The sequence below is a fragment of the Oncorhynchus mykiss genome, chromosome 20 (genome assembly GCF_013265735.2).
Source record: "Oncorhynchus mykiss isolate Arlee chromosome 20, USDA_OmykA_1.1, whole genome shotgun sequence".
Classification (NCBI taxonomy): Eukaryota; Metazoa; Chordata; class Actinopteri; order Salmoniformes; family Salmonidae; genus Oncorhynchus; species Oncorhynchus mykiss.
Window position 1 is genome coordinate 38962219 of NC_048584.1, and position 12459 is coordinate 38974677.

General features: G+C 38.1%; 1 protein-coding gene across 1 annotated transcript; it reads right to left on the reverse strand.

Annotated features, from left to right (window-relative positions):
• Nucleotides 1-3369: 3369 nt before the first annotated feature.
• Nucleotides 3370-9833, reverse strand: tvp23b (trans-golgi network vesicle protein 23 homolog B (S. cerevisiae)). Its single transcript, XM_021576596.2, has 7 exons — nt 9735-9833; nt 9165-9244; nt 8889-9033; nt 7545-7634; nt 4358-4483; nt 4005-4133; nt 3370-3807 (listed from the first exon to the last, which is right to left on the reverse strand). Exons 1-7 carry the CDS (start codon nt 9744-9746, stop codon nt 3781-3783), a joined length of 609 nt encoding a protein of 202 aa, XP_021432271.1. The 5' UTR covers nt 9747-9833; the 3' UTR covers nt 3370-3780.
• Nucleotides 9834-12459: the final 2626 nt, after the last annotated feature.

The following is a 12459-nucleotide window of genomic DNA, read 5'->3' on the forward strand; positions in this document are numbered from 1 at the left end:
GGGGGTACCGGTACAGAGTCAATGTGGAGGCTATATACAGGGGTACTTGTACAGAGTCAATGTGGAGGCTATATACAGGGGTACTGGTACAGAGTCAATGTGGAGGCTATATACAGGGGTACTGGTACAGAGTCAATGTGGAGGCTATATACAGGGGTACTTGTACAGAGTCAATGTGGAGGCTATATACAGGGGTACTGGTACAGAGTCAATGTGGAGGCTATATACAGGGGTACTTGTACAAAGTCAATGTGGAGGCTATATACTGGGGGTACCGGTACAGAGTCAATGTGGAGGCTATATACAGGGGGTACCGGTACAGAGTCAACGTGGAGGCTATATACAGGGGGTACCGGTACAGAGTCAATGTGGAGGCTACAGTATATACAGGGGGTACCGGTACAGAGTCAATGTGCGGGGGCACCGGTTAGTTGAGGTAGCATGTACATGTAGGTAGAGTTATTAAAGTGACTATGCAGAGATGCTAACAACAGAGAGTAGCAGCAGTGTGGGGGCGGGGAGGGGGGGGCAATGCAAATAGTCTGGGTTGCCATTTGATTAGCTGTTCAGCAGTCTTATGGCTTGGGGGGTAGAATATGTTTAGAGCCCTCTTGGACCTAGACTTGGTGCTCCAGTATCGCTTGCCGTGCGGTAGCAGAGAGAAAAGTCTATGACTAGGGTGGCTGGAATCTTTGACGATTTTCAGGGCCTTCCTCTGACACCGCCTGGTATAGAGATCCTGGATGGCAGGAAGCTTGGCCCCGGTGATGTACTGGGCCGTACACACTACCCTCTGTAGTGCCTTGCGAGCAGTTGCCATACCAGGCAGTGATGCAACCCGTCAGGATGCTCTCGATGGTGCAGCTGTAAAACCTTTTGAGAATCCGAGGACACATGTCAAATCTTTTCAGTCTCCTGAGGGGGAATAGGTTTTGGACAATGTTAGTTTGTTGGTGATGTGGACACCAAGTAACTTGAAGCTCTCAACTTGCTCCACTACAGCCCCATCGATGAGAATGGGGGCGTGCTCAGTCCTCCTTTTCCTGTAGTCCACGGTCATCTCCTTTGTCTTGATCACTTTGAAGGAGAGGTCTCTGATCTCCTCCCTATAGGCTGTCTCATTAATGTCGGTGATCAGGCCTACCAATGTTGTGTTAGCAAATTAATGATGGTGTTGGAGTCGTGCCTAGCCATGCAGTCATGAGCGAACAGGGAGTACAGGAGGGGGCTGAGCACGCACCCCTGAGGGGCCACTGTGTTGAGGATCAGCGTAGCGGATGTGTTGTTACCTACCCTTACCACCTGGGGGCGGCCCGTCAGGAAGTCCAGGATTCAGGGAGGTGTTTAGTCCCAGTGTCCTTCGCTTATTGATGAGCTTTGAGGGCACAATTGTGTTGAACGCTAAGCTGTAGTCAATGAATAGCATTCTCACATAGGTGTTCCTTTGGTCCAGGTGGGAAAGGACAGTGTGGAGTGCAATAGAGACTGCATAATCTGTGGCTCTGTTGGGGCGGTAATGGAGTGGGTCTAGGGTTTCTGGAATGATGGTGTTAATATGAGCCATGACCAGCCTTTCAAAGCACTTCCTGGCTACAGACATGAGTGCTACAGGTCGGTAGTCATTTAGGCAGGTTACCTTAGTGTTCTTGGGCACAGGCACTATGGTGGTCTGCTTAAAACATGTTGGTATTACAGACTCGGAGAGGGAGAGGTTGAAGACGTCAGTGAAGACACTTGCTAGTTGGTCAGCGCATGCTCGCAGCACACGCCCTGGTAATCCGTCTGGCCCTGCGGTCTTGTGAATGTTGACATGTCTAAAGGTCTTACTCACATCGGCTGCGGAGAGCGTGATCACACAGTCTTCCAGTACAGCTGGTGCTCTCATGCATGTTTCAGCGTTATTTGCCTCGAAGCGAGCATAGAAGTAATTTAGCTCATCCGGTAGGCTCATTTCACTGGGCAGCTCTCGGCTGTGCTTCCCTTTGTAGACTGTAATGGTTTGCAGGTCCTGCCACATCCGATGAGCATCAAAGCCGGTGTAGTAGGACTTGATCTTAGTCCTGTATTGACGCTTTGCCTGTTTGATTGTTCGTCGGAGGGCATAGCGGGATTTATTTTAAGCTTCCGGGTTAGAGTCCCGCACCTTGAAAGCGGCAGCTCTAGACTGTAGCTCAGTGCGGATGCTGCCTGTAATCCGTGGTTTCTGGTTGGGGTATGTAGGTACGGTCACTGTGGGGACATCGTCATCGATGCACTTATTGATGAAGCCAATGACAGATGTGGTGTACTCCTCAATGCCATTGGAGGAATCCCGGAACATATTCCAGTCTGCCAGCAAAACAGTCCTGTAGCTTAGCATCTGCTTCATCTGACCACCTTTTTATAGATCTAGTCACTGGTGCTTCCTGCTTTAATTTTTGCTTGTAAGCAGGAATCAGGAGGGTGGAGTTATAGTCAGATTTGAGTTACTGTGCACTCATCATTTGGATAAATAAATCACACTCATAACATGCATACAAATGGTAGAAAATAAGACAAATTCAACTGTCAAAGTAGTTAATTGCCAAAGTCAAGCTAGCGAAATGACCCTTCTGATTACCTGAACCCGACCTGCTTTGGTTTGTCCTATATCTCCCTCGCGGACGCATCCTCGGTCGGGAGTGTTCGTGTGAAACGTGGATACAGAATTAAGGCTACTAATATGGAAAATATATTTAGCAAAAACTATAAAAAAAAATAACAATGACACCTAGAATGATCATTGGCTGGGACGGGACAATGAACAAGAGATCGCTTCCCTATACGTCTTCTTCACATCGGTCATGGACAGCGGCCATCTTTGTTGTGGCAGAAAACTTGCAATAATGTACCACAAGGTGTCGCTAACATTTGTGGAGCAATGGACATCATTTATGACCAACATGCATGACTGATGTTAAGCAGGCTCATGAGTTAGTTACAAAGTAGTGATTTAACTACACCACATAGGTTGATCTAATACCTACCCATAAAGTTCCCTTAAGTAAAACTACAAATCAGAGGGGGTTGATGTTTCTGTGTGTACTTTATGTATTTAATATATTTAACTAGGCAAGTCAGTTATTAAGAACACATTTTTATTTTATAACGACGGCCTACCACGGCCAAAACCTCCCCTAACGACGACACTGGGCCAATTCTGCACCGCCCTATGGGACTCCCAATTACAGCCAGTTGTGATGCAATGCCTTAGAACGCTGCACCACTCGGGGGCCTTACTCTTTGACACCAAACATCTAAGTAAAATTAAAGATGTCAGATTCCAAAAAGATGAGTAGTGTAGAATGCACCTCATGCTGTACATCCAAAAATAACTCAAAAACACACATCATTTTTAAATGTTATAAATGTATTTGCACAAAAACATGAACACATGACCTTGATGTTCTATATTTACAACCATCAATATTATACAGGCAACATGTTTGTATAATACAAGTCAAAAACAACATTTCATTGTTATTGTATAAAGTCTTGGGATAATATGCAAAACATCAAAGCAGATAAGGGATTTGCTTTGAGTCAGTAGAGCTACAGTGGGGAAAAAAAACTTACCTTATCTACAAATGATGCTATTTCTCTCTTGAAATGGTATCAAAATGGGAAAACTCGTCAAAGGTAAGCAATGTCCCAAAAGATTTCTTTCTATTAAGTATTAGGTCGCTAGTAAAACTCCAGATATACAACGGCATTCAGAATAATGCAAACATATGTTCAGATCTCAAGAGTCGACGTTCTTCTTTATAATTCCTCTTGGTTAGTCATTGTCTGTCAGAGAAAACACACAAAACAAAAAACAACATTAGGCATAACATCCTGATCCAATAAACGCAAACCATTCTTGTCCATTTCCTGGAAGGACTTTCCACGTTGCATCCCGAACCCTTCTCCCGAAGTGTGTCAGGGCGCTTTTCAAGGGCACCCTTCTGAAATGAAATTCTGAGACTAGGCATTAGAAAAGTTACCTGTTTAAGAAACTGCCGTCCGAAATAGTTAGTAGCCATGTTCTTCAAGTTCGTCCGACTGCCCACTTTACAGCGAACATAGCCATACAGGTTAGCCCCCTGTAGCACAACGCCCATGATCACCACGGCCTGGGTGGAGGAGAGGGAGACATTGACAACAGGGACACACCACTTTTCACACGGATCAACCTCATTGTGAGAGAGTATGGCGCTGGCGATACCAAGCTCGTTGGGGTACAATTCCCTTAGTGATCCCGTAGGCAAAAAAGAAATCATGCACTCAATGTACTGTAAGCCACTTTGGGTAGAAGTGTCTGCTAAGTGGTATATACAGTGTTTAAACTAAAACTAACCAGCCACTTAATCTTGAAGGAGAAGAGGGTGCTGAAGATGAAGAAGACCCAGATGATAGGACACACGACTAGACCCAGCCAGAAGATCCTCGACTCGGAGTCTGACACCAGCTGCTTTGAATTCCCCTGAGGAAGATAGGTTATTCTCACATCTGTGAAATGCCTACTAGCTTATTGACCAAGTTAGAATTTGGCAATATAAACTTTTGGTTCAATTCTATAATTGAGGGTTATAATGCTTTGAATCAAATCAAACTTTGTCACATGCGCCGAATACAACAAGTGTAGAATTTACCGTGAAATGCTTTACTTACAAGCCCTTAAACAACAGAGTTAAGAGTTAAGAAGAGTTAAGAAAATATTTCCCAAATAGACTAAAATAAAAAGTGCATCTAAAAGAATGTAGGTGGAGTCAGATATAACTAATATATAACTAATAGGCGTTTGTTATGGAGTAAATCAATTTGAAATCAATCACTTTTGAAAAGCACCCCTTTTGTTTTTGAACAAAACCTTTCGTACATATTTTCCCATTATAGAAGTGGTCAGAAAGGGACTTATTGGACCTGAACGGCCAAACAGTCAGGAGATAACAGGTGACCCATTTTACATACCCCAACATACCATGATACATCCATGTCTTCATCACTGGGAAAAGATAAACAGTTTAGATTTATAAATCATGTAAAAGCTGACAAACAGGGTTGTCAAACTATTTAATAATTTATGGATTTGTTTTATATTTTTAAATAAGTTTACCATTTTTTTCATATTCGGATATATTGTACCTTAGATCATATTATACATTAAAAAAACAATGTTTTTTTTTTGGAACTCAATCAGGGTCTCAACTTACTGTTGAGAGTAAGAATAGTAGAATACACAAGATGCAATTTAGATTTTTGGTTGTTCATCAGCAGTTTCCCTCTTGCTATGTCAGTCACTGACAGTCACTCAATTAGACCTTGTCAGCTGACATTTTTTGAGATTGGTAAATTAGTCTAGCCAGCTGTCTAAACTTGTAGTAATCATGGTCGAATTGCCAACCAGAAGGGCCCCCATTGATTTTGTTAGTCACACTCACTCAGATATATTTAAAAAATTGCAAACATTTCTTCCCACACTACATTTAAAATGGCATTAAATTAGTTATAAAATTGCAAAGTATTCTATCCACCCTATGGCAAAATGTGTAGAAGTTCAGTAGACTTGTTTTAAAACTGCCGCATTATCTCTACGCCTCATGACAAAATGTGTAGAAGTTCAGCACACTTGTTTTAAAACTGCAGCATTATCTCTACGCCTCATGACAAAATGTGTAGAAGTTCAGTAGACTTGTTTTAAAACTGCAGCATTATCTCTACGCCTCATGACAAAATGTGTAGAAGTTCAGCACACTTGTTTTAAAACTGCAGCATTATCTCTACGCCTCATGACAAAATGTGTAGAAGTTCAGCACACTTGTTTTAAAACTGCAGCATTATCTCTACGCCTCATGACAAAATGTGTAGAAGTTCAGTAGACTTGTTTTAAAACTGCAGCATTATCTCTACGCCTCATGACAAAATGTGTAGAAGTTCAGTAGACTTGTTTTAAAACTGCAGCATTATCTCTACGCCTCATGGCAAAATGTGTAGAAGTTCAGTACACTTGTTTTAAAACTGCAGCATTATCTCTACGCCTCATGGCAAAATGTGTAGAAGTTCAGTACACTTGTTTTAAAACTGCAGCATTATCTCTACGCCTCATGGCAAAATGTGTAGAAGTTCAGTACACTTGTTTTAAAACTGCAGCATTATCTCTACGCCTCATGGCAAAATGTGTAGAAGTTCAGTACACTTGTTTTAAAACTGCAGCATTATCTCTACGCCTCATGGCAAAATGTGTAGAAGTTCAGCACACTTGTTTTAAAACTGCAGCATTATCTCTACGCCTCATGGCAAAATGTGTAGAAGTTCAGTAGACTTGTTTTAAAACTGCAGCATTATCTCTACGCCCCATGACAAAATGTGTAGAATTGCAGGAAATAAATTCATTTTTCCCCCTTTCTCTCCACTGTCAAGGGGGAGATTCAAGAGCATGTATGGGTATGCCTCTGCAGACTAATGAGGCCCCCACCCCAATGAAAGTTCCCCATCGCTGATCTAAGGTTTTTGTGTTGTGCCCGCCATCGGTTGAGACACAACATGCTATTGAATTCAGTGTGGTGTCATGTTTTGGTAGGTAAATGTACAAAAATGGGAATAAAATTGAAAATGTCAACTTTCAAGTGGTACCACAAAGATAGTTGGAGGTCCACACATCAGAGAATGTTGACGGTCCACACATCAGAGAATGTTGACTTCAGTGGGAATATCTTATTTTATATTATACTCTCAATACTCCATAGGAAACCTATTGAAATCACAGAACTACAGATAATAGAATAGACATGACCATTTAAGTTCACATTCGACAGTGGATGGACTGGCGGTGATCTTTGTGGTAGTAATTAGTTAACATTTCTATTCAATTTCAATGGTGTACCAGCTAAAGTGCAGTTGTCTGGAGGGATAGGTCCATTCTACAAATTCTATATCTATGATTGAAATGACACCCACCCTGTACTCAAGAGCATGTTGTTTCTCAACAGACGGCAGCCACCACACAAAAAAATCTCAGATTCTGTGAAATAGAGTCGAAATTACAACATATGTGAATCTGAAAAAAATATTCACACATTTTTAAATCATTGAAGTTAAAGGTTTAAAAAGTATTATTTTTTTATTAAAAGAAATAATAATAATACAATATAGTTTGATTAAAAAAAATGTTTGTCAGCTTTTACATGATATAAATCTAAACTGTTTATCTTTTCCAGTGATGAAGACATGGATGTGTCATGGTATGTTGGGGTATGTAAAATGGGTCAACTGTTATCTCCTGAATGTTTTGGTATTCAGGTCTAAAATGTCACTCATTTTCTAACCGCTTCTACCACGGACCAAACACGTACAGGAAGTGTTTGGTCCGTGGTAGGTGTTTAAATCAAAAGGGAAGCTGTCAAAAAAAAAAAAAGTGATTGAATTCAAATGGATTTTACCCTATGAACTAGGTTTGACCCTAAAGGTATTTCAGTAGAGGGTAGTAGTTTGTTGGGTAGTTAAGTTACTGCCTACCCAGAAGGACTGGGATGTGTGTGATCTACCTTTCTGGACTCAAACACCCAGTGGCTTTTTCCGTCGTCGTCCACCTGGTTCCACCACCTCAGGCCTACCATCAACCGGCCTGTGATATTCTGAAATATAGTATTTGGTGTTAATACATAATTAGGCTACTTACTTAAAGCAAAATAATAAAAAAAGAGGTTTGACAATATTTACAGTTGTTCTGTTCATATTCTATTGATGTTCAATCAATATTCTATTGATGTTCAATCAATATTCTATTGATATTATATTGCTGTTCAATCGATGTTCTATTGATGTTCAATCAATATTCTATTTATATTCAATCAATATTCTATTGATATTATATTGATGTTCAATCAATATTCTATTGATATTCTATTGATTTTATATTGCTGTTCAATCAATATTCTATTGATGTTCTATTGATGTTCAATCAATATTCTATTGATATTCTATTGATTTTATATTGCTGTTCAATCAATATTCTATTGATGTTCTATTACTGTTCAATAAATATTCTATTGATATTCTATTGATGTTATATTGCTGTTCAATCAATATTCTATTGATGTTCTATTACTGTTCAATAAATATTCTATTGATATTCTATTGATGTTATATTGCTGTTCAATCAATATTCTATTGATATTCTATTGATGTTATATTACTGTTCAATCAATATTCTATTGATATTCTATTGATTTTATATTGCTGTTCTATAGATTTTATATTGCTGTTCTATTGATTTTATATTGCTGTTCTATAGATTTTATATTGCTGTTCTATAGATTTTATATTGCTGTTCTATTGATTTTATATTGATTTTATATTGCTGTTCTATTGATTTTATACTGCTGTTCTATTGATTTTATATTGTTGTTCTATTGATTTTATATTGCTGTTCTATTGATTTTATATTGCTGTTCTATTGATTTTATATTGCTGTTCTATTGATTTTATACTGCTGTTCTATTGATTTTATACTGCTGTTCTATTGATTTTATTCTGCTGTTCTATTGATTTTATATTGATTTTATATTGCTGTTCTATTGATTTTATATTGCTGTTCTATTGATTTTATATTGCTGTTCTATTGATTTTATATTGATTTTATATTGCTGTTCTATTGATTTTATACTGCTGTTCTATTGATTTTATACTGCTGTTCTATTGATTTTATACTGCTGTTCTATTGATTTTATACTGCTGTTCTATTGATTTTATACTGCTGTTCTATTGATTTTATACTGCTGTTCTATTGATTTTATACTGCTGTTCTATTGATTTTATACTGCTGTTCTATTGCTGTTACTGATCTATTAGTATTATATTATTATTATTAGTAACTGATCAGGGTCTACCTTAACGGTCCAGAAGTCAGCTGACAGGAAAAGGATGATGGTGACCATGCAGGCGATGAAGCTACTGCTGAGGAGCTCACAGAGCAGGTACACCAGGATGGCACTCATTCTGAAGAATAGGTGGAAGAAGGAGGCCACTGGATGCCTAGAAAACATGGTAAGAGCATGAACTTCTCATGCGTTTCTCAGCCAATACAGTAGGTTGAATTGATCTGTCGCTTCTATTCAGGGCTGAGAGCCATTGCATTATACCGTCTTGTGGCTGAACCAACTTACTTGATTTTAGTCTTCTTTGACTTTCCTCTGCCTGTATCCTCCTCGGCATCAAACAGGGAGACGTCGTCGTCGTTGTCATCCTAGAAACATATGAAAGAAGACGTTCATCACTCCAAACATGTGATGTGAAAATGCTATAATCTGCATACTTCATCCATTGCACACTAAAACAGTGATCCCCGTTTAAAAAACAGCTAACGTTAGCTAGCTAGACAGCCAATACCTGGATTGTTACATGTCCAGTGTGTGATAGGCACTTAGCTATCAACTTCACTAACCTCACTAGCTAGATACTGATTTGTTAGTGTTCGTGATTTGTTAGGTGGCTATTGTCATAAAATAAAATAACCAGTTTGTTAAATAGGCCTAACATGTAAACAAATTCTAGCTAAAAGATTATGTTAGCATGCAAGCTATCTTCTCTGGATGAGAGGTAACGTTATATTTTCTCCATACGTCCCAGGACGATGCAATATTACGATGTGATTTCTTAGTAACATGTTTACCATACCAAATAGCCAAACTTGATCAAATCATTAAATGATATGATGAAAAAAAGCGACGACTTACCAGTCTCATCATTGTGAAAACTGCAAACGGGACTACACTTCCGGGTTACGCAATAGGTCAAAGTGTATGACACTGACAAATCAAGAGTCAATGAAGATTATTTCCACGTTCAAAACAACTGGGAACTCGGAAATCTCTAACTTCCGACTTCGGGGCGTTCAAGACAAAAAATAAAAAGAGCTCCGAGTGAATAATCGTTTATCAGTCAAGCAACTCGGAATTCCTAATCGGGAACTGGGACTTCTTTAATTTGTATTTTTTTTTCAAATTGTACAAACATATACGTAAGTGGAATTATACATTCAAAATGCATATTTAGCAAAGAACATAAGCAAACACACAGGTTTAAGAATAAAAAACGAGAATAAAAAGTAACAGGTATTTTACTCTATACTGCACATTCAACAATAGATATGGTATGTAATAGTGGTATATAGATGTTAGTTGGTGGTATGTAATAGTGGTATATTGATGTTAGTTGGTGGTATGTAATAGTAGTATATAGATGTTAGTTGGTGGTATGTAATAGTGGTATATAGATGTTAGTTGGTGGTATGTAATAGTGGTATGTAGATGTTAGTTGGTGGTATGTAATAGGGGTATGTAGATGTTAGTTGGTGGTATGTAATAGTGGTATGTAGATGTTAGTTGGTGGTATGTAATAGTGGTATATAGATGTTAGTTGGTGGTATGTAATAGTGGTATATAGATGTTAGTTGGTGGTATGTAATAGTGGTATGTAGATGTTAGTTGGTGGTATGTAATAGTGGTATGTAGATGTTAGTTGGTGGTATGTAATAGTGGTATATTGATATTAGTTGGTGGTATGTAATAGTGGTATATAGATGTTAGTTGGTGGTATGTAATAGTGGTATATAGATGTTAGTTGGTGGTATGTAATAGTGGTATGTAGATGTTAGTTGGTGGTGTGTAATAGTGGTATGTAGATGTTAGTTGGTGGTATGTAATAGTGGTATATAGATGTTAGTTGGTGGTATGTAATAGTGGTATGTAGATGTTAGTTGGTGGTATGTAATGGTGGTATGTAGATGTTAGTTGGTGGTATGTAATACTGGTATATAGATGTTAGTTGGTGGTATGTAATAGTGGTATATAGATGTTAGTTGGTGGTATGTAATAGTGGTATGTAGATGTTAGTTGGTGGTATGTAATAGTGGTATGTAGATGTTAGTTGGTGGTATGTAATAGTGGTATGTAGATGTTAGTTGGTGGTATGTAATAGTGGTATATAGATGTTAGTTGGTGGTATGTAATAGTGGTATGTAGATGTTAGTTGGTGGTATGTAATAGTGGTATGTAGATGTTAGTTGGTGGTATGTAATAGTGGTATGTAGATGTTAGTTGGTGGTATGTAATAGTGGTATATAGATGTTAGTTGGTGGTATGTAATAGTGGTATGTAGATGTTAGTTGGTGGTATGTAATAGTGGTATGTAGATGTTAGTTGGTGGTATGTAATAGTGGTATGTAGATGTTAGTTGGTGGTATGTAATAGTGGTATATAGATGTTAGTTGGTGGTATGTAATAGTGGTATATAGATATTAGTTGGTGGTATGTAATAGTGGTATATAGATGTTAGTTGGTGGTATGTAATAGTGGTATATAGATGTTAGTTGGTGGTATGTAATAGTGGTATGTAGATGTTAGTTGGTGGTATGTAATAGTGGTATATAGATGTTAGTTGGTGGTATGGAATAGTGGTATATAGATGTTAGTTGGTGGTATGTAATAGTGGTATATAGATGTTAGTTGGTGGTATGTAATAGTGGTATGTAGATGTTAGTTGGTGGTATGTAATAGTGGTATGTAGATGTTAGTTGGTGGTATGTAATAGTGGTATGTAGATGTTAGTTGGTGGTATGTAATAGTGGTATGTAGATGTTAGTTGGTGGTATGTAATAGTGGTATGTAGATGTTAGTTGGTGGTATGTAATAGTGGTATATAGATGTTAGTTGGTGGTATGTAATAGTGGTATGTAGATGTTTGTTGGTGGTATGTAATAGTGGTATGTAGATGTTAGTTGGTGGTATGTAATAGTGGTATGTAGATGTTAGTTGGTGGTATGTAATAGTGGTATGTAGATGTTAGTTGGTGGTATGTAATAGTGGTATATTGATATTAGTTGGTGGTATGTAATAGTGGTATGTAGATGTTAGTTGGTGGTATGTAATAGTGGTATGTAGATGTTAGTTGGTGGTATGTAATAGTGGTATATAGATATTAGTTGGTGGTATGTAATAGTGGTATGTAGATGTTAGTTGGTGGTATGTAATAGTGGTATGTAGATGTTAGTTGGTGGTATGTAATAGTGGTATATAGATGTTAGTTGGTAGTATGTAATAGTGGTATATAGATGTTAGTTGGTGGTATGTAATAGTGGTATGTAGATGTTAGTTGGTGGTATGTAATAGTGGTATATAGATGTTAGTTGGTGGTATGTAATAGTGGTATATAGATGTTAGTTGGTGGTATGTAATAGTGGTATGTAGATGTTAGTTGGTGGTATGTAATAGTGGTATATAGATGTTAGTTGGTGGTATGTAATAGTGGTATGTAGATGTTAGTTGGTGGTATGTAATAGTGGTATGTAGATGTTAGTTGGTGGTATGTAATAGTGGTATATAGATGTTAGTTGGTGGTATGTAATAGTGGTATATAGATGTTAGTTGGTGGTATGTAATAGTGGTATGTAGATGTTAGTTG